General features: G+C 42.9%; 6 protein-coding genes, 1 long non-coding RNA gene and 1 other non-coding gene across 9 annotated transcripts; 3 read left to right on the top strand and 5 right to left on the bottom strand.

Annotated features, from left to right (window-relative positions):
• The first annotated feature begins 9,199 nt into the window (after nt 1–9,199).
• On the top strand, nt 9,200–11,301 carry LOC122613022 (FK506-binding protein 59). The gene is given in 8 exon segments (XM_043786984.1): nt 9,200–9,513; nt 9,583–9,725; nt 9,862–9,982; nt 10,038–10,176; nt 10,234–10,591; nt 10,646–10,756; nt 10,818–10,955; nt 11,060–11,301. Coding segments are annotated over 8 exon segments (1,320 nt in total). The 5' UTR covers nt 9,200–9,317; the 3' UTR covers nt 11,174–11,301.
• LOC122613047 (putative RNA polymerase II subunit B1 CTD phosphatase RPAP2 homolog) lies at nt 11,244–11,987 on the bottom strand. Its single transcript, XM_043787019.1, has 4 exons — nt 11,898–11,987; nt 11,728–11,839; nt 11,572–11,669; nt 11,244–11,501 (listed from the first exon to the last, which is right to left on the bottom strand). Exons 1-4 carry the CDS (start codon nt 11,924–11,926, stop codon nt 11,309–11,311), a joined length of 432 nt encoding a protein of 143 aa, XP_043642954.1. The 5' UTR covers nt 11,927–11,987; the 3' UTR covers nt 11,244–11,308.
• A 70-nt stretch (nt 11,988–12,057) lies between these two features.
• On the top strand, nt 12,058–12,570 carry LOC122613054 (cysteine-rich PDZ-binding protein). The gene is made up of 2 exons (XM_043787031.1): nt 12,058–12,287; nt 12,349–12,570. Exons 1-2 carry the CDS (start codon nt 12,067–12,069, stop codon nt 12,476–12,478), a joined length of 351 nt encoding a protein of 116 aa, XP_043642966.1. The 5' UTR covers nt 12,058–12,066; the 3' UTR covers nt 12,479–12,570.
• LOC122613014 (twinkle protein, mitochondrial) lies at nt 12,472–14,647 on the bottom strand. Its single transcript, XM_043786974.1, has 3 exons — nt 14,341–14,647; nt 13,845–14,282; nt 12,472–13,679 (listed from the first exon to the last, which is right to left on the bottom strand). The coding sequence occupies exons 1-3, from the start codon at nt 14,630–14,632 to the stop codon at nt 12,568–12,570; spliced, it is 1,842 nt and encodes a 613-aa protein (XP_043642909.1). The 5' UTR covers nt 14,633–14,647; the 3' UTR covers nt 12,472–12,567.
• Nucleotides 14,648–15,046: 399 nt separating this feature from the next.
• On the bottom strand, nt 15,047–16,330 carry LOC122613064. Of its 2 annotated transcripts, none has more exons than XR_006325666.1 (5): nt 16,258–16,330; nt 15,830–16,003; nt 15,591–15,658; nt 15,314–15,388; nt 15,047–15,123 (listed from the first exon to the last, which is right to left on the bottom strand). It is a non-coding gene; the product is annotated as an uncharacterized LOC122613064 (long non-coding RNA). The 2 variants fall into 2 exon arrangements; XR_006325667.1 differs by lacking the exon at nt 16,258–16,330 and adding an exon at nt 16,221–16,250.
• LOC122612011 lies at nt 16,073–16,185 on the bottom strand. The gene has a single exon (XR_006325583.1). It is a non-coding gene; the product is annotated as a small nucleolar RNA Z5 (small nucleolar RNA).
• Nucleotides 16,331–16,583: 253 nt separating the features above from the next.
• Nucleotides 16,584–17,433, top strand: LOC122613039 (rRNA-processing protein FCF1 homolog). Its single transcript, XM_043787006.1, has 2 exons — nt 16,584–16,712; nt 16,771–17,433. The coding sequence occupies exons 1-2, from the start codon at nt 16,710–16,712 to the stop codon at nt 17,368–17,370; spliced, it is 603 nt and encodes a 200-aa protein (XP_043642941.1). The 5' UTR covers nt 16,584–16,709; the 3' UTR covers nt 17,371–17,433.
• A 167-nt stretch (nt 17,434–17,600) lies between these two features.
• Nucleotides 17,601–18,935, bottom strand: LOC122613030 (40S ribosomal protein S2). Its single transcript, XM_043786994.1, has 2 exons — nt 18,813–18,935; nt 17,601–18,469 (listed from the first exon to the last, which is right to left on the bottom strand). Exon 2 carries the CDS (start codon nt 18,466–18,468, stop codon nt 17,665–17,667), a length of 804 nt encoding a protein of 267 aa, XP_043642929.1. The 5' UTR covers nt 18,469; nt 18,813–18,935; the 3' UTR covers nt 17,601–17,664.
• Between the last annotated feature and the right edge of the window lie 2,043 nt (nt 18,936–20,978).

Below are 20,978 nucleotides of genomic sequence, written 5' to 3'. Positions count from 1 at the left end.
TTAAACAGCTCTATCCGTGTGCCCTGTCTGGTGTGAGTGAGTGTGGGTGAGTGTAGGTGAGTGTGAGTGTGTGCGGCTGTTATCAGTGGCACAGGACTCAGGACTCATCGGTCCATTGATGGAACGTTTGAGTGAGTTTTGCCGAAACTCGTTTTGAGCAAAAGAGAGAAAGGGACTCGACCAACTCAACTTCTGTTTACACTTGGAAGAGCACGGCAAACGGAGTCCTGCCAATTGTTGCAAGCCCTTTGTTGTTGTCTTGCGGGTGAAAGCTTGCTGAAAACCCCTACATACACACGCACACCAATATTTATGTATAACCAATTCGTTTTGCTTCCATTTCGTTTTTTTTTTTTGGCAGTATTTGTTCAAAAATTTATGAAGCTTCTGCTCGGGCAAAAGTGGCTTAGGAATTTATTTAATTAACCCCAAGTTCCTGCCAAGGAAAAGCGCCAGCAAAAGCTGCTTTCCCCCTTTTTTCTCTGTATGACAGCAAAATTGTCCTTTAAGTGTTTTATGAGTGCGGCATGATTTCAAATGATTTCTATTTCTGTGTGGTATCTCTGCTCGTTTTTTTCTTCCCATTTTTTTTTTTGTTACGTGCTCCAATTCCCACGCACACATACACACACAAGTAAAGAGAAAAAAAATATGGACATGCTTAAATTGTTATTTTATTTGAAATTGTCGCTGATTGAAAAGAAAGAAGCAGTGAAATCTGTTGATTTAGCTAGCAGAATAAAACGCATGATCCACTGCCTTTTGATTCGTTGATGTATTCAGGATCTGGTTAAATGTGATCGAATGGATGATTGTTTTGTACTGTGTACATAGTCATGCATACGCAAACGTAACAATGGCTGGCAAAAAAATGGGGAGAGAAGGGAAACGGCAGGATAAGTAAACTTGCAACTTGTTTGCGCTTTCACCACACACACAAACACACACACACATATATTGTATGTTGCTGTTGTTGCTTTTGCCGACTGCCTGCTGATTAGAAATGCTTTTGATGTACGTATGATGAAAATTGCGGCTTTTCCACTGCGGCAAGTGCAGCAACCTGATTCAGACGTAATGAGCAATTAAAAAACTTTTCCCCTTTGTTTGCCAATTGAAACTTGGACAACGGGTGAAATTTCCGAGATCTAAAGTTAGCAATTAAATAACTGCTTTTTAATGAAGTTAAATTTTCGACATATTCTAACAAAACGTGTGTCGATAAAAGTTTTAAGTGAAGTTTTTAACTGGTTAAAGATAAGTATTATTGTCTAACAATCTTATTTTTACTTGAAAAAACAAAAAGGAAACTTGTAAAATTTAAAGAGATAAAATATATGCTGTATTCTTTATGATAGCCATCATATGATTCCTTTCTACTGTACAACTCATTTCTAAAAATGTAATTTGTCTGCCGCTTTACTTTACTAGTCGAAGTTATTAAAAGTTTATTATGCAGCATGTTAACTTTTTTGGAATTCTTACCGCACACTTTATTAACTTTTCTTTCACCCAAACCAGAGAGAAGTTTAACTACAATACAACTTCGAGCTCCATGAAATATAATAAGTAACTTGAGACCTTCCCGCAGCAGCATTCGTAAAAATGTAATTACCCAACCGAAAGTTGTCCATATTGTTGTGCAGCATTTCAGGGGTCTACTAACAATTTAAAGCTTACACCTGTAGGTATTTCCCTGACCATCGTAAACTATTTGCTGACCCCTAAAGCAGCCCCACCTCTGGCTAATTACTTAAGCCTCTTATTTCAGGCCAATAAAAGAGGAAAGAAAAAGTGCGTACGCATAACTCTGCACTATATGCATAATAACTTTTGCTTTAAGGATAAGTTTACGGGAGCAAGGATACCTCTCACTCCGCATCGTGATGAGGTTTATACTTTGTGCATTCCCTTGGGGCTCTGTGTAGTGTTCCTTCCTTTTTTTTTAAGCAAATTTCTGTGAGTCCTCTTGCATGGCCTTCAACCCCAACTGTCTATCCGAAAGCCTACCCCACTTTTCCGACCCCTGCCCCTGCCCCTGCCCACTTTGCATGTGTTAAACCAAAAAGTTGTAAATCTTCCAACTTACGTTTAGTGCAACAAAGTCGCGCTTTCGTATGATGAACATAAAAGAGTGAGCAACGCAAAAAATATAAACTTTACTCACACATGCACAAGGGCACAGATACTCGTACATGGAAGAGAGCAGGGCAGGGCGGAGAAAGTGGAGAAAGTGAGAGATGGCAAGAGGCTGGAGTCTGGAGTCTGGATTGGAATGGGTAGCGGTTAAGTTAGTGCTGAGGAAAAGCGCCGAGCTCGACAGAATTCCATGCTGGCGACGAAGATGTTGTTAAAATAAAATAGAAACGAAGGCAAGCAAACGCAGGACAAGCAATAAAAAGTGCGTAAGGAGAAAAATAGAAAACGACAGAGAGCAGAGAAGGATAAGGGGAGAGGAGAGGAGAGGCAGAAAGAAACGAGAAAGGGGGAGGCCAAAGGACGGGAGGCAGGAGCAACAACGATGACGATGTCGAAATTAATACGAAGGAATCACATTAAAACTTCCACAAGGATCCAGAAACAAGGAGCAAGGACTCAGGACTCAGGACTCCTTGAAGCTCTCGTCAGACGAAGCTTTCGGTTGGGTTAAAGACGAAACATATTGTGCGTAGACGCCAGTAAAAAGGACGAACAGGACGACTCACCCATACACACGAACACCACCAACTGCCAGCAGCCAGCACCAACACCAATACCAATACCAACACCAACACAGACAACGTGTTTGGGTTTAAGTGTTCCGGTGCAGGTTGATGACGGGGGTTGGATTCGGGATTTTGGATTCTCGCAGACAGATAGACACGCACCCACACCCACACCCACAGCCACACACAAGTGTATACACACGCAAAGTGGAGCAATTTCGACAACTCCATTTGCATCGGTATGTGTGTCAGTGGGTATGTGTATGTATTTGTTTCCCATTTATGTGTGTCGGTGCGCCCTCACCGTTTAGAATAAAGGTACTTTCACGCACACAAACACACAGCGCATTTTTTCATTTCGGCTCTTTATTATGTCTGCTCAGCTTCTAAATCGAACAGGACAAAAGTGGCGGAAGCCAACTCAAAAAGGACACAGTTATCCGAAGCGAAACGTCTTGAAATCATCATAAAGAATCCTGAGGCAGGTCAAACTAGAAACGGATTTCGTGCAGAGATAGTATGATTCATTTCACAAACTCTCTCCTCTTTGCTTTTATTACAGATTAATGATAAGGATAATAAGGCAATAAGGATAAATCATATTATGCCAATTTAAATTTCAAAAAATATTTGGTTTTTTAAATAATAAAACCAGTTATAATTTATTAACTTCGAACTTCTATAGTTTCACTTCCTTACAACACAATCTAAAGCAACATATATTTAATATTCTAGGCCGTGGGGTGAAATCGTTGATCGAAAATAATACTTTTGGATTGCTGGAAATTTGAGCATTTGAATCTATTAGATTGTTTGGCAAAAATATGTGGCCTGAAGCTGGCCATGGTGCACACTTGATTTGATTTTATCACAATAGCACATAGGTGAAAACATAAAAATGACAATAAAAAGAGAAACAATTGAATTGTCAAGTGCCCCGGATTTGCTATTCAATCTATTTCAGAACCAGTTGTAGTGAGCCCAATTCTGTATACAAATAATCAAAAACAAAAGCAATAAAATGATTAAAATATTTATTACAGTTTTTTTTTACCTTTAGGCTCACATACGAGTAGTATATCTCAATCAAAGGGAATATTAAACCACACACAAAGCATAAATTGGATTTATATTTCACTACATGAGAGATAAAGGCGATTACGTTCATATGCCATGGGCGTGTAATAAATAAGGTAATAAATTTGATACGTTAACTGACTTACGTTAATGAAGTTATTAGCTGAACACTTGAGCGAATAGGCAGTGACTTTTCAAATACGAATCGCACAGCAACTAAACTAGACACTTAAACAGGGTAAAACCTATGTCTTGAAACTGAAAAAATATATTTTAAAGAAAATGTTAAGAACCTATTCTAGAAATAGGGAACCAAAGTGCCTTTGAAAACATTCTTGTGCTTCTGCATAAAGGACCTTTAAGGGCCTTAAAGCAGTAAACTCTGGGGGGGCCGCCATTTCCCGCTTCAGGCGCCATTCGAGATGCCTCATTCGTTTCATGTTTCCGAGTGCCACCATCCCAATCCCATGTGGCACCACGCGCTCCGCAGGATTCCCGCGGCCCACAACCAACAACCCACAACGAACTATCGATGGGCTGCGGCCCAATTTTTAAACTACATGCCCTAAAATGTGAACTAGGCGTAGTCAAGCAAAATGATTGATGAAAAATCTGCGTGTGTACACAACTTGCCACTCAACACGACGCACACACACACACACTGTTGGCCACATATGAACATTCGCCTGTGCGAACTCACACAGACGCGCTCACATACATGACCACTTACGCCCACTTAGACACGCCGCGTTCTGGTTGCTTTTTTGTTGTTGTTCTTTCCTCGCATTTCGAATCTCACATCTCGCCTTCTACGTGTGTATGTGTGGCTGCCGCTTTCGCCAGTTGTTAGTTTGGCAGAAAAGTTTTCTTCCCTTTTTGGCCAAATTGAATGATAAGACGGCAGGGGGGAGGAGCCATGAAGGATGTGACGGGAAATGACTAAAAGAAAAGTTCTCGTCTTGGCCAACTGATTGATAACAGTGCAAATGTTAATTGCATAAGGACAGCAAGGACAGCCAGGACAACAAGGAATGTGAGAGCAGGAAGTATTGGGGGAAAAGTCCTCGGACCGTAAACCGCAAAACTGCAATTTCGTGTGAGAGCACTGACAACCATCTCGGCACAATGGTTTCGCAATTTAAGTTGTTCACAATTAAATTTTAATTATCGCCGCAGCAATCGAAAGCCAAAAACGCGCTCAAACAATCCAGCCACAAAAATGTGCGTTTTAAATCGCAATACAAGCGCGCTTAAGTCGCAACGAATTCGATTTCGATTCCAATCAGAGAACTGCATGGGTAGCCTTTTTTGCCACCTTAATCACACTCAACAAATTTGGGTATCGGGTGCCACTCACGCCGGTCACGGCGGGTACTTGCAAACACCCGCTCAAAATATTCGGGTGTCTGCAGGCACCCTGGTGTGCGCGCACCCGAATCAATGCGGCACTCTAGGTAGCGGGTACCGATCACACTCGCCACTCATAACGAAGGGTAGAGAAGGCAAACATGCAGAAAAAGGCAAGTGCCCAAAAAGAGATGAGTGGCAAAAACACTCATTTATTTCTCGGAAACACCCGGGTGTCTCGCCAAACACCCGGGTGTCTGGTAGACACTCGAGTGCCTGTGGTAGCATAATTCCTGAAAAACGAAATATATTATGCCCAAAATCTGAAGATAGCCTCTTTTTTTGCATTCTTTTTACAGAAATTTAAACAACGCAAAATATACTTTTCTTTCTATATATTATATTATTTGCTTTGTTAAAATTTGTAATATTTGCTTCTATAAATGTATAATTTTATAAAAAGAATAATAATAATATAAAAAAATAATAAATAAAATTGTATTACAAAAAAAAAACAAGCGAAAAAACAATATAAAAAGAATAGTGTTAATAATGTATAAATATTATTTAATAATATATGTATAAGATTGTTTTTTGTTAAGACATTAGGTAGATCAAAACGCAAAAACATGTGCCCGACCTTTTTCTTGGGTGTTCCCTTTCACCCTTCATTTCTGAGACCGTCTCGCTTCCACCCATACAAATTTTATGCATACAGAAAAGTACCTGCGGCCGATCGTTGCTTGCGCGTCACTCACCCTAAATTTTGTTGCACTGCAGACACCCGGGTGTTTTTGTGCAAGTAGCAAAAGACACCCGGGTGGCAAAACACCCGGGTGTTTGTCTTTGCTGAAAATAGAGTGTCTACAAACACCCGGGTGCTGAAATACCCGGTGTTTACCGGGTGCACTTAGGGTGCCGGTGGCTTGCTGCAGTTCTCTGATTCCAATTCCAATAAAACAATCAGTCAAAGCACCACCGAAAAGCGGAGCAGGATAAAAAGCCAAGCAAAAAATGTGCAAGCGAGTGGAACTAAAGGAAGAGAAGGAAATCGCCTGGGATTTCCCTCCGCCAGCCTGGGAAAATTGCTCCGATTCGTGGAGATAACTGTCAGAAGCAACAGTTTATAAGCCAAATACGAGCTCGAAAAAACAGAACAGAAAAACAGAACTGCACTTCGGGTTGAGCGCTTGGGTAGTTCGCTGGGAAACTTTATGTTTTGGCCTTGTGTACAGAATGTTTACACAATTTTATCATTCTGCAAATTCAGATGTTTTTCTTGTGGCTTGCCGCAAATCAAACAAATTTTCGCCAGCAAATGAAATGGTTTCCAATGCTAACCAAATCGTAGGCAAACGAAAATATTTCGCAAATAACAAAACCAACTTGGGCAACATCAAATTTTTAGCCCGTTTGCGGTGCTGCACATGATACTTCATTCCGAACTGTTCACATTCTTAATTTCTTAATTTTCTACTCTATTCGTGAAACGGAAAGCCAGTAACAATTCCCCAGGACATTCTGCAGGACATGCACAAGCACAGCGGCAGGCGCAACAATTACACGAAATATTGAGTGGGAAAAATCGTAGCATACTTTTAAGCTGTTGCACCGTAGCGAGTGCATTGGTTTGTGGGTAAATGGGGAAAATGGGGAAAGTGAAAAAGTGGAAAAGCGCTTGGGGAGAGAGCAACAATTTTGCTCGTTCTGTTTACCTTGGTTCGTTTAAGCAAACATTTTTAATTGGCTATGATTTAATGCGACTTTCTATTTGTCGTTTGTATAGATTTCGAATTTTATTCAATTTTATTTTAATTTTTTGGTTTTATTTGTTGTTGATGAACACACTCGATCTGAAGTTTTTTGGGGGAACGCACGCACACACACGCACAGACGACACTTACACACACTTGGACGCGCGGGAGCTGCCACAGAGGGAATTGGAGTATTTATTTTTGTTTTCTTTGTTGTTTTGGCAGTTTCTTCACGCACTAGCCAGCAAGTTTCTATGCACCTCGATACTGAGCGATACTGAGCGATACTGAGCGATACTGAGCGATACTTTGACTTTGGCTATGATTCGATTGCGATTTCGGTTCGATGTCGGGGCTTCCCCGCTAATTTCCCTCTCTGCACGGGACAGCTGAACTAACGGTACACACACGCCAAGGCAGGCGAATGGCGGCAGCTCGGAGTAAGTGCGTCCTGTCTGGTTGTACCCTAACGACTTAATGCGCTCAACGCAGCTTTTCACACGGCCATGGACCACGAGCCACGCAGCATCCACAGTCTGACTCAATCCGAAACGGAAAACGGAACACGAAGCTTCCAGCCGAGCGCAGCCGAACGTTCGACTCACTGAGTGAGCGTGTGTGAGTGAGTCGGTGAGTGAGTCCTTTGGCTGGGTCCTGTGTATGCTGTGCTCCTTTGCGACTCGAACCCGGAGCGCCTGGCGCCTGGCGCCGCGAGTGAAAGCTGCCCTGGAATGTTTACAGTCGAGTAACGAGCAACAGCAGGACCTCTGCCAGCGGAGACGCCAGCCGAGGCAGCGTGATTGTGGGCGTCCGTCGCTGGTCAATGTCTCTATACTATACCTGAAAAAATAATGGGCCTGGACAGGGACACGGCTCAGGGCACTCAAAAAAATATAAATATGCTCCATTCGAGGGAGCCACTGGAATCTCCGGAGATCTGTATTCTCATATGCTGACATACTTTAAGCCCACAAGAGGTACGACTATTAAATACCGAAAGAAAAGTCTAAGCCCTGTGGCACCGTTTATAATAGCATTTTAATGGACTTTTAAACGTTTTAGTTGACATTTCTCGCAATTAAGTTAAGAATCTGTATTCTTTATTAGTGTAGCAGCTACAGCTTCTATGACTTAGAACGTATACTTAATAATATTGCGTATACGTCGTTAATATCTAAGCGTTTAAGTTATCTTGATTACTTTCGATTACTCTATTTATATTGTAAAATTCCAAATAATATTTAATCATTAAATAAAGAACGTTTACTCAAGACTCAAAGTTCCCAAATTAACTTTGGAATACATTAATATATTTTTCCAGCGTAGTCATCCCTGTAGACGAACCCTAATTAATGAGCGACAAGTGCGCCAGACTCTGGGCTTTTAAGAAGTTGGTGCCGAAGCTCAGATGAAGCGCTGGTTGATGACTGGCTATATTTTAGTAGGCAGGAGACAGCGACAGCTGCACCGATTTATAAAGACACAGGCGGAATTCGGAGGAAATAATGTCACAGCTGGCTGGAATGAGAAAATCCAGCAATCCAGCAACAAAAACAAACTTATCATGTTTATCATTCCAGTTGACCTTGAAAAAAATTCGTTGAATGCCCATTGCGATAATCCCCCAATTGGCCTACTGTGCAGAGCTTATGGCAGTCGAGCTTACGAGCATGAATTATAGAAACCAATAAAATTAAGTGCATTAATTTATTTTCTTGCTCTTGCTGGCATACGAAATGGAAGTTGGCACTGCCAAAAGCCAAGGGCAAAATAATCAAATATAACAAAAACGATAACAGGATTATATTTGATGCATGCTGCACATGCATTCAAAAGCCGCTGGGCAGATTACATTTGTGGAACACTGTGTGTGTAGTTTGGAACCAACACAATGAAATGAGCATCGGACATCCTTTAATATCATTAATTGGATTAAATGGATTAATCAAGAGGACTCCTATTCCATGTAAAACAAAAGACAACTAAATGCGGGTAAAAAAAAGCAAAGAACGACTTTTAGTGACAACCATATCACATACTTTAAATATATATTAGACTGTTAGAAACTTGTTTGAATTATTAGACACATACGTAATTTAAAATAACATTTTGAGGCATGTAAAACTAAAGTTAATTTAGTTAGTTCGGTAGTTTGTATTTCTAAACGCAGTTGTCTAGTTCCTCTAATTAGTTGCTCTTAATTAGTTCATATTCTTGTAATAGGTATGCGATAGGGGTCGAGTCCCTGCTAGTTATCTGTACTGTCAAAATGTTATAGATGGCGCTTTAGTTGGCTCTGACTGTTAACGCAATTCTGTTAGATCTGACGAACGGTTAAATATAGGCACGAAGCCAAAAGTCAATACGGGTTTTCAAAGGTGCTCAAGCTTGGTCACTCTGCCTCATCGTGCGAATTAAAGTGGAACAGCTAAAAATGCCGGAAGAGAATAAAATCGACTTGTCCGGGGACGGCGGCGTCCTGAAGGAGATCCTGAAAGAGGGCACGGGCACGGAGACGCCGCACAGTGGATGCACTGTGTCCCTGCACTACACAGGTCGCCTGGTCGATGGCACGGAATTCGATTCCAGCGTCAGCCGCAACGAGCCCTTCGAATTTCCGCTCGGCAAAGGTGAGTTAGTTGCCGGCGATTTCGCGAAACTTCTATTCTAATGCACTCCTGGCTAACGGACTCCTTCAGGCAATGTGATCAAGGCCTTTGACATGGGAGTGGCCACCATGAAGCTCGGCGAGCGCTGCTTCCTCACATGTGCTCCGAACTACGCTTACGGAGCTGCCGGCAGCCCGCCCGCCATTCCGCCGGATGCCACTCTGATTTTTGAGGTACGAATTACCATAGATTAAATGCTCTTTCATGTCCCACATGCAACTTTTGTTGGTTATATGATTAGCTTTGTATTGAAAAATATTGGTTTTATATTAGTAACTTCTAACTAACGGTTAAATATTTGCTTCTTAGCTGGAGATGCTCGGCTGGAAGGGCGAGGACTTGAGTCCCAACCAGGACGGAAGTATTGACCGCACCATTTTGGAAGCCAGCGATAAGAAGCGCACTCCCAGCGATGGCGCCTTCGTCAAGGGTAGGTTAATCACATTCATGCGGTGACTATATCTCATGCGGTTATCCAAACGCAGCTCACATTTCTGGTAGTTTCGAGGGTCGCGTGTTTGAGGATCGCGATGTGGAGTTTGATTATGGTGAGGGTAAGGCCATTGGCATTATCGATGGTGTCGAAGTTGCCCTGGAGAAGATGAACGTAGGCGAGACCTCCAGGTAGATACCTTTGGCCACTAGAAACTTTTCGGACTAACCTATAAACCCCCGTAATAGAATCAAGATCCAGGCCAAGTATGCATTTGGAGCAGAGGGAAATGAGGAGTTCAAGATTCCGCCAAATGCCACAGTGGAGTACACAGTAAAGCTCGTCGACTGCGGCAAGGGACTGGAGGAGTGGAAACTGAGCGACTAGGAGCGCCTGGCTGAGGCTAAGGTGTACAAGGAAAAGGGCACCAACTATTTCAAGAAGGAGAACTGGGCTTTAGCTATCAAGATGTACACCAAGTGCAAGAACCTTTTGCCCAGCACTGCCGATACCAATGAGGAGGTGAAGAAAGTCAAGGTGGCCACGCACAGCAACATCGCTCTGTGCCACCAGAAGTCCAACGATCACTTCGAAGCCAAGCAGGAGGTGAGTACATGCGCTCAAATCGAATAATGAATACATCTGACTATTGTATATTAGTGCAATGCCGTTTTGGCTTTGGATGAGAATAATGTAAAGGCCCTCTACCGTCGTGGCCAATGCAACTTGACCATCAATGAACTGGAAGATGCATTAGAGGATTTCCAAAAGGTGAAAAAGGTAAACTTATATTTATTGCAATAACCACAAGTATTACTCCTTATTCAAATAGGTCATCCAATTGGAGCCTGGTAACAAAGCGGCTGCCAACCAAGTCATCATCTGCAAGCAGAAGCTTAAGGAGAGCAAGAACAAGGAGAAGAAGCTCTATGCCAACATGTTCACCAAACTGGCTGCCAACGACAAAGAGGTATTGCCTATAACTGAATAAAATCAAATAAAGTACAACATTTTTATATCGTCCTCTCGCGTGTCTTCGCTTTTTGAAACCGCCAATTTTTCACCGATCGTTAGACCGAACCTCCGCGGGAAACCGACGTGCTGAGCAAGTGCGGCGAGTGGTCTGAAGAAGATGCCAAGCGCGAAGCAGAATTGACGCTAGAGCGCGACAATATAATCATGATCTAATTCAGATCGGCTAGTGCTTTAAGAAATATTCCCCAGGGTTTATAATCCCACATCGAAAATCCAGTAATGTAATGAACAAATGGTCTTAATGCTTATACGAAATAAATAAACGCTTTGAGAGCTATAAATCGATGGTCAAGTATTTCGTGGTAGCAGCTTAAAGCTGGGTTTCGTCTCTCTATCCCGCAGCCACAAAGGCGATGTGGGCACCTGTGACTTAATATATTCTGAGGCCTTAAAACAGTGTCCGGAGCAGAATTTCTTGCGTTCTGTCAGATCGTAAACTTTGTTTTTGGAAGCGGAGATGCTGTACTTCTGCTTGGGAACGCTAAAATATGTAGTAGTAGTTATGAAGGATAGTTATAGGAGGAACCTCTGGACTCTGTTGGACCACTTACTTTTCTAGAACTGTCGAGCAAAGCGGATATCCACAAAGTTTGTTTATTTCCCGCTCGTCCACTATGTCTGAATAATTTGGGGGGCCAATCTCCCAGAGCTGCAAGTACAGGAAATGCTTAGCGCCCTCGTGAAGCTTTTAATTTGCATTATTTTACCAGGGACAGGAACTCGGGCTCCGGTATTCCGGGCTCCAAAAGCCGCACAACGATTTCATGGGCTCGCGCAATCGCGGCTCTTTTCTTCACCACCGCCGCTATAAGTTGTTGTCTGGAAAAGAGTGAGTACTTAACTCTGTGCTACTGAATATGTATTTATTTTAATTTACCTCAGTTGCTCGCCTTTGGCAGTAGTCATTTTTTGCGTCTAAAATTTGCAATTGAGATGGTCGATAACTTAGGCACTACATTCGATAGACATTTGATAGGAAATATTGTTGGCTAATATGCACTCATTCGATAGCAATCTCCGATAACATCGATATTAATATCAATGGAATGGTCACACTGTTTTCGCAAAACGTAAATAAAAAACAAATTGAATTGATAAGAAAAATGGTGTGCGAGAAATGCGAGGCAAAGCTGTCCAAAGTTTCAGCCCCCAATCCGTGGAGAACCAGCACAGCTCCTGCGGGAGGGCGTAAAATCAACGAGAACAAGGCTTTATCCTCGGCCCGCGAACGATACAATCCTATAGGAACTGCCTTGCCGCCTTGTCGGTAAGAAATCAACACTAGAATCCTTCTGGATATCTTATAAACAATTTTGAAATTTTGTCAGGATCTGCCGACAGAAAGTGCACCAGATGGGATCCCACTATTGCCAGGCGTGCGCCTACAAAAAGGCCATATGCGCCATGTGCGGCAAGAAGATCATGAACACCAAGAACTACAAGCAGAGCTCAACGTGATGCAGTTTATCAAAGGTTTCACTTAATACTAAACTAGCCATAGACAACATAATAATTATATCGTATAGTACAACAAATGCCTTAATAAGTCAGTTCTCGGATGGCGTCTTTTCCCGCTTTCGCTTAGCATTTTGGTTCTGTGAGGAGTAGCTCAGGGCATCTTTGTCGAATTCCAATGGCATAATGCCCAGGTCACCGGAATAGCGATTCTTGGCAATCTGGAGATACTTTTTGCCCCGCACAGAAGTCAGCCTCTTGTCTTGTATGATCAGTACGTTGTCCGCTTCTTGGGTGGCCTTTGCTGTTCCGAAAACCGAGCTGGTGGTCAGCTCGTCCTCTTGCCGCTCCTTGCGTGGATGCATTACGAGCGTCACGTGGACATTGTGCTTGGTGGCAAAGGAACGAAAGGCTGCTATAATGGAGTCCTGCTCCCAGAACTTGTCGCCTCGATATGATGACACGCCCATCATAAACTGCAGGTTGTCGATGATCACGTGCATCACGTCGTGTACATAAGACGCATGCTCGATGGCTTCCAGAACTGGCTTAAGGGGCTGCTGCCCGTGGAAGGTCATAAAGTATAGCGGCAAACGCTCAAACTCCGCTGCCCAGTGGTTAAACTCCTGCAACCGGTCGTCCAACGGGTAGCCCACATACTGGCGAAGCAGAGTGGCCGCCAGCCGTGTGTTTCGGATCTCAAAAGAGCCCCACAACGTGTTTACGCCCTGCATGGCCAGATCAAGGGAGTACTCGCTCATAAAGGTTGTCTTTCCACTTCCCGTGGGTCCTGTTAAGATAGTCAACTCTCCCCTCCGATGGCCTTTGAGCAGCTTGTTCAGAACCGGAAAGCGCTTCCACTTTACTCCATTGACCTTTTCGATGTTTTGCAACTCGCTGAGAATGTCATTTCGCATCGCTCCGAATGTTGTGATGGCCTTGTGCTGCACCGGTGTCGCTTTGGCCAGGATGTGGCGCAGATTGAGGCGTCGGCGCAGCGCCAAATGGGGAGCAGGTTCCGTTTCGGTGGGTCGGATCAACAGGCATCGCCTTTCGTCCAACTTTAACGCAAAAGCTCTAGCTGCATCCCAGCTGTGACTAGCATCGTAGTGCAACCAAAAGATTAGCTCCTTGAAGCGTTCCAAAGCGGGCAGACACTCTTGTGGTAGTGTATTCAATTCGTAGGGCAGGCATACAACGCAATCTAAGAAAAAATAAATATAAAAGCAATGAGTGGCGAAGGTAATTTTTATATTAACTTATTTATTTTTACAAAATATGCATGTTCTCTATTTTGAAAGTTATTTTGTTAGAATTTGCAACTATTCTGCAACCAATGAAAAATATTCCCAACACAGAGCTCACTTACGCGTTTCAATGTTCTGAGTAGCCAGGACAATAAAGTCCAGTAGATTGCTGACTAGAACCGCTTTGGTTTTGTTCGTCGCACCGTGGATCAGCAGGCCGGAGCTAGAGCTGCTCTGGTAGATCTCCTCCCGTCGATCGCCCAGATATAACACCTTTTCTCCCACCACAACTTGCGCGGCATTGCGTAACTTGAAATGGAGCAGCTGTTGCTGCGGCTCCCACTGTGCTCCAATGGCATTTAGTTGGTCCTCCTTCAGGCCTTTGATGCCCAAAGCTGCACAGGCCTCGGGAGTAACAACGGCAAGGTGGGGAAATCGGGATTCATAGAGCGGCTGCCTCTGCAGCGGTTGCCTATAGCCAACCGGCTTGGGCAACTGATAGGATAACAAAGCACTGCCCAGTGAGGTTTTTACGTCGCAGTTTGGGCAAATAAAAGCTCCTAAAGGGATATCGGATATAATACGGCTGTTTTTCCGAGGTGTACTTAGTGCTCTCACCAGTCCGCTTGTTTACGTAAGCCAGCAGCCCATGATCAGTGCCCTTTTGGGCGTTTGTCACCGGCTGCCTGTTGCGATCGCAGAGGCGACACTCCAGCTGCAAGCACGTGTGTCCCTCTTTGTGGGGCAAGTTGAGCTGCCGCAGTTGCCGCTTAAAGTCCACATACTCCTTGGGGTCCAGTGAGCACTCCGCCAAGCCGGAATCCACTGGGGTGGCGTAGTTTTTTCTCCAAACACGATGTTTTTCGTTATTTATACGCAACAGCGGTTTGATTAAACCGGCGCGTCTCATTGTCCATGTTATCGATATCGAATGTGGGGGGTGGAAAATAGGGATGACAAATTGGCGCTCAACTTTTGAACTCCTTTACCCACTAAATCATTTATATAACTTTGCACTCTCTCATGAGGCTGAATACGTTTTTATATTAATTACTTCTCTCTAATTAATATCGACCTGCTTATTTGGATTCTCATTAGGTTACAGTCGAACAATGCGCTTTCATTTATGCAAAATGGTTCTATAAATTTTGAAGCCCAGTTTAAAGCAAATTAGAAGGCATCGTTTTAAAAATAGTTTAATTAAAAACTTTATTGGCCAAGTACGGAAGATTTAATTTGTTGTTGCCTATTTTTTTTTTTATGAAATGCCTAGCGTGTGCTGTATTTTTACCACCCATTTCCCAATAACAATAAACAATGTACATAATTTTCGATTTGATTTATTAGCTTTTGTGTATTTGAAAACTTCCAATTATTCCTTGCAAGTCTGTCAACGGCATTCTGCAATAAAAATAAAATATAACATTAAAGTGCTTTATTTTAACTCAAGGGCAACAAAATATATATTCATTAATATAAGTCAGACGCCTTAGACCATCCTTAAGCCGAAGCTTTCTGGTGGAAACCGCAAAAGGTGTTGAAGGTAATCATCATTATATAATAATTCAAATATTGCTTAAAAAAAAATTACCGTATAAATGCAGTCGAATGAACGAGCTCACTTAGTTATTCTTGGCGTCCGTTAACACCATATTGCTGAGTTGATCTGGAAACAGATTATAAAAGTAAAGGTATAAGTAAAAGAATAGGATAAAGAATAAGTTTTTATTCAAATTTTTTTTTAGTCAGACGCCTTAGACCATCCTTAAGCCGAAGCTTTCTGGTGGAAACCGCAAAAGGTGTTAAAGGTAATCATCAGAAAGCGTGTATTGCATTCAAACATAAAAATGCTAGTGTAAATTAATTACCTTTATGGGTGATATCCATGTGCTTGCTGCAGCTGGACCCTACATAACCTCAAACCGGAATGTAGTATCTGAAAACAAAAAAATGTCATTAATATAGTTTACAAAGAGTAATTCTTAATATTTTATATATTTGGTTAGGTTTCAGTTTACAATTTTCTGCACGGTATTTGAGCTCAGTACAGGTCTGTGTATAAGATCATCAGAAAAGCATAAACCACCCAAAAGTACTATTATCTTACCTCCAATGCGGAAATGGTGTTCCAGAGCTCTAATGGCCCAAGGTGTCTCAACGGGCTCACATGTTGCCCCGAGGTGTCTCAATGGGCTCACATCTTGTCCCAAGGTGTCTCACATGCACGTGGAATGCACAGATCTTGATTTAGCCAAATGCTTAGGGTTTCCAATGTTGTTCACTGCAAGTAATATAAAGCTTTTAGCACATATTCTTGCCGAAACCAATGAAAGTAGGTTAAGTTATATGCCATCAGATCGCCGAATCATCTTAAATGAACAAATATTTAACGAGGCACTGAAAGATACAGCGCCAAGTCGAGAATTCGTTCCTTCAGTCTCGTCATCTGTTTCATCATTTGAGGCATACCACTTTTCCTTTTAAGCACTTTAATTTACTTTATGTAAAACTATCCAAGAGGACCACACAACTTACCATTTTGAGTCTTGAAATGAAATGAACGAATTTCGTCGTTGCACGTGGAAGGAAAAATTCTGTGCAAAGATGGCGGCGAACTATCGATGGCTTGAGATACAACCGTGGAAGTATCGTATCGGAAAAATGGGTTTGATTGATATATATTGTATAAGAATGTGCAAGATTTAACGATAAGCTGATATACTAATTCATTTCCATTGAATTATTCTTAAAACTCGTTTCCTATAAATATATGATGTCTCTTAATATATCTTAAGCTAAACATAATTGTCTGTTTAAATTTTAAAGTACAAGAATTGTAAAATATTTATATGTTTGCTCGATGTATCGATCGCATATTGCTATCATCACTGCTCTAGCCGAAACAGCTGATTATACCAAAATACTTTCCACACGTGTGCCACTTCTTAAGTTATATTGTTTACTTTTTTAAGGAATTTTAGCTCACTATGGTACATAATCCTTTCAAATCTATTTAAACGCGTCCTAACATCTTCACTTTTCTTAAAGGGAAAGCACAAGAAAACGCAGAAGGTGAAGAAACAACGCAATGCACAGCTGAAGCGCCTAATGAAACCCACAGACGCCCGGCTCAAGGATCAGATCCGAGTGAAAAGAAAGAAGGCTGAGGATCCGCACCAGATTAAGGTGCACGAGGCCACTCAGCAGAGCTCCGCCCTCTTCTTCCAGTACAACACCCAGCTGGGACCTCCCTACCACATCGTCCTGGACACGAACTTCATCAACTTCAGCATTAAGAACAAACTGGACATTGTGCAGGGTATGATGGACTGTCTGTATGCCAAGTGCATACCCTACATCTCCGACTGTGTGCGTGCCGAGCTGGAGAAGCTGGGCAACAAGTACAAGCTGGCCCTGCGTATCATCTCCGATCCCAGATTTGAGCGACTGCCCTGCCTGCACAAGGGCACCTATGCGGACGACTGCCTCGTGGAGCGTGTGCGCCAGCACAAGTGCTACATTGTGGCCACCAACGACAAGGACCTCAAGAACCGCATCCGCAAGATTCCCGGTGTGCCTATCATGTACGTGGCTGCCCATAAGTACGCAATTGAGCGTATGCCAGAAGCGTATGGAGTCAAGGCGTAGACCCTCTTTGTTTACCTATCCTAAGTGTAATTTTTTAAATATATTCTTATATGTAAGCAGCAAGCAATGTGTTTGATTCTTCCTGAAGATATTCACTACTACGTTGTCCCGTTCTTATGCAATGACTCGAAACATAACTGCCAATAAATTGTATTTAAAAGCTGGTACGTGTAACTACAATTTATCCACAAGTCGACCGATTCCCACAATAATAACAAATGAGCAAAGAATTATATTTAAAAGTTTATGACTTTATTCAAAAACTCTGGATTGATTGGCCTCGAAGGTGCTCACTTAGGCTTCAGCGTGCAGACGAGGAGTGGGCTTGGACAGGAAGTCCGAGTATGCATGGTAGGGAGTGGAGCCCAGAGGCATCTCCTTCCACAGATCGGGGGTCAAGTAGGCGTACGTCTTGGCGATGGCGGCGTAGGTAGCCTTGGCGAAGTTGCCGAGGGTTCCAGTGGAGCCACGGGCCGAGGTGTAACAATCCTCAATACCGGCCATGGTCAGCAGCTTCTTGGGCACGGGGGCCGAGACGATGCCGGTACCACGGGGGGCGGGGATCAGACGCACGGAAACGGAGCCGCACTTGCCGGTGACCTTGCAGGGCACGGTGTGGGGCTTACCGATCTTGTTGCCCCAGTAGCCACGGCGCACGGGCACAACGGAGAGCTTGGCCAGGATGATGGCACCACGGATGGCGGTGGCCACTTCCTTGCTGCACTTAACGCCCAGACCAATGTGGCCGTTGTTATCACCGATGGCAACGAAGGCCTTGAAACGGGTACGCTGACCAGCACGGGTCTGCTTCTGGACGGGCATGATCTTCAGCACCTCATCCTTCAGCGAGGATCCCAGGAAGAAGTCGATGATCTCGAACTCTTTGATGGGGAGCGAGTAAAGGTAGATCTCCTCCAAAGACTTGATCTTGCCCTCGCGCACCAGGCGTCCCAGTTTGGTCACTGGCACCCACTCCTTGGAGTCCTCCTTTCCACGTCCGCGGGCGCCGCGTCCACGGCCACGACCGCGTCCACCACGACCACCACGAGAGCCAAATCCGCCACGGAATCCACTACGGGCTGGAGCTGCGTCCGCCATTCTGAAAGAGCAGAGTTACAAAAATAGGTTAGGATCACGTCTATAATGAATCTTTCAATTTTCTGGGCCCAGCCAGACACCTAAGCACATATTTAAGCCTATGTCTTTTGGTTTCCACCGCAGAAAGATGTAAAGGTGTTCACCATTCTACATATTGTCGCCATTTTGAAACACGTGGTGTCTCAAAGGGGCAATTGATTTTTACGAATAATTCACTCAATCACTTGTATTTTGAAACTTTAAACTAGGTTTTAGCATTTTTAAAAACATTGGCTGTGATATGGTGCATGGTGATTAAATTAAAGAACATATATTTCCCACTTTATCGAAGTGAAAATGCTTACTTGTAGGTCTATCAACTTTATTGGGGTGAAGACAAAAACGAAATGGCCGAGCCATCCGCTTAGAGCTGGTTCAACCACCCCACGATAGTATCGGTAACGATACCGATACACATGATATCGTATGGAGAATCGATATATACATTAAATACCTAATTGCTGAAACGTCGTGTCTCGCCCGGTTAAATACAAAATACACTGTAATAAATAACTTATTATCCAATAATTTATTATGTTTATTATTTATGTTAAAAAATAAATTTAATTTCGTTCTCAACATTTTGTATAAAATGGACACAATAAAATAGATATATGAGGTCAAAGGGTTGAGCAACAGGTTTTATTTAAGAAAGCCTAATTTTTGGTAGGTGTCTTTGCCAAGCAATTGCAAAAGAAAACAAAAGTATGTAGTACTTTGAATAATAACAGTTTTTTTATTAAATGTTATAAAAAATAGCAGCCTTTTCAGCCCAGCATTCTATCTCGTTAATTTTTTTTCACATTTCCATAGATGTAAACAATAATTTTGTATATTTTTACATATTGAAGGCCGACTTAATTTTAGAGCTTAACTATCGCCCGAAGAAGTTTGGAAGCCCACCAAAAGGATTCGGCAATTGTGGTAGTGGTGGCAAATTAGGAAGGGAAATTTCGGGTAAGGAAATTTCTGTGAAGTTTACTTCAGGCAATGGCGGGAGTGGAGGCAGCGGTGGAAACGCTGGAGGTGAAGGAGGCAGAGGTAATTCGGGAACAGGTAACGGCAGCGGCAGCGGTGGAAGATTAGGAAGTGGAATAAAGGATGGACCTGTATCAGCGGGCTTGTGATAATGAATATGGTGATGATGGTGGTGAATATGTTGCTCTTCGGTAGTGGATGATTCCGTTGTAGTTTTGCTTTGATTTGAAGAATTGGTTGTAGATTCTACGGATGTTGGTTCCTGAGTGGTTGTATTTATTGCAGCTGTCGTCCTTTTTGTTGTTTGTTCTGCAGTTGTCTTAACCGATGTGGTTGGCTTATGAGTTGTCCTTTCGGTTGTTGCCTTCTTAGTCGTAGAAGTCTTTGTGGTAGATGTTTTACGAGTGGTTGGTTCTGCAGTAGTCCTTAAAGTTGTTGATCTCTTTGTCGTTGGTTTATGCGTCGTCTTTTTGGCAGTTGTCTTCTTGGTCGTTGGTTCCACCGTTGTCTTATGGGTTGTTGTCTTCCGAGTTGTTGGCTCACGAGTAGTCCTTTTGGTTGTTGCCTTCTTAGTGGTAGTAGTCTTTGTGGTAGATGTTTTACGAGTGGTTAGTTCTGCTGTAGTCCTTAAAGTTGTTGATCTCTTTGTTGTTGGTTTATGCGACGTTATTTTGGTTGTAGTCTTCTTGGTCGTTGGTTTTACTGTTGTCTTATGGCTTGTTGTCTTCCGAGTGGTTGGTTTATGAGATGTCCTTTTAGTTGTTTCCTGCTTAGTAGATGGCTCTTTAGTCGTAGATGTTTTACGAGTGGTTGGTTCGGCGGTAGTCCTTAAAGTTGTTGTCTTACGAGTGGTCGGTATTAGAGTTGTTCTCTTAGTTGTTGACTTCTTAGTGGTAGTAGTCTTTGTGGTGGATGTTTTACGAGTGGTTGGTTCTGCAGTAGTCTTTAAAGTTGTTGATCTCTTTGTCGTTGGTTTATGCGTCGTCTTTTTGGCAGTTGTCTTCTTGGTCGTTGGTTCCACCGTTGTCTTATGGGTTGTTGTCTTCCGAGTTGTTGGGTGTCGAGTTGTCCTTTCGGTTGTTGTCTTCTTAGTCGTAGAAGTCTTTGTGGTAGATGTTTTACGAGTGCTTGGTTCTGCAGTAGTCCTTAAAGTTGTTGATCTCTTTGTCGTTGGTTTATGCGTCGTCTTTTTGGCAGTTGTCTTCTTGGTCGTTGGTTCCACCGTTGTCTTATGGGTTGTTGTCTTCCGAGTTGTTGGCTCACGAGTTGTCCTTTTGGTTGTTGCCTTCTTAGTGGTAGTAGTCTTTGTGGTAGATGTTTTACGAGTGGTTGGTTCTGCTGTAGTCCTTAAAGTTGTTGATCTCTTTGTTGTTGGTTTATGCGACGTTCTTTTGGTTGTAGTCTTCTTGGTCGTTGGTTTTACTGTTGTCTTATGGGTTGTTGTCTTCCGAGTGGTTGGGTGTCGAGTTGTCCTCTCAGTTGTTGCCTTCTTA

Source organism: Drosophila teissieri, chromosome 2L (assembly GCF_016746235.2).
Source record: "Drosophila teissieri strain GT53w chromosome 2L, Prin_Dtei_1.1, whole genome shotgun sequence".
Classification (NCBI taxonomy): Eukaryota; Metazoa; Arthropoda; class Insecta; order Diptera; family Drosophilidae; genus Drosophila; species Drosophila teissieri.
This window is presented reverse-complemented; position numbering and strand designations above follow the sequence as displayed.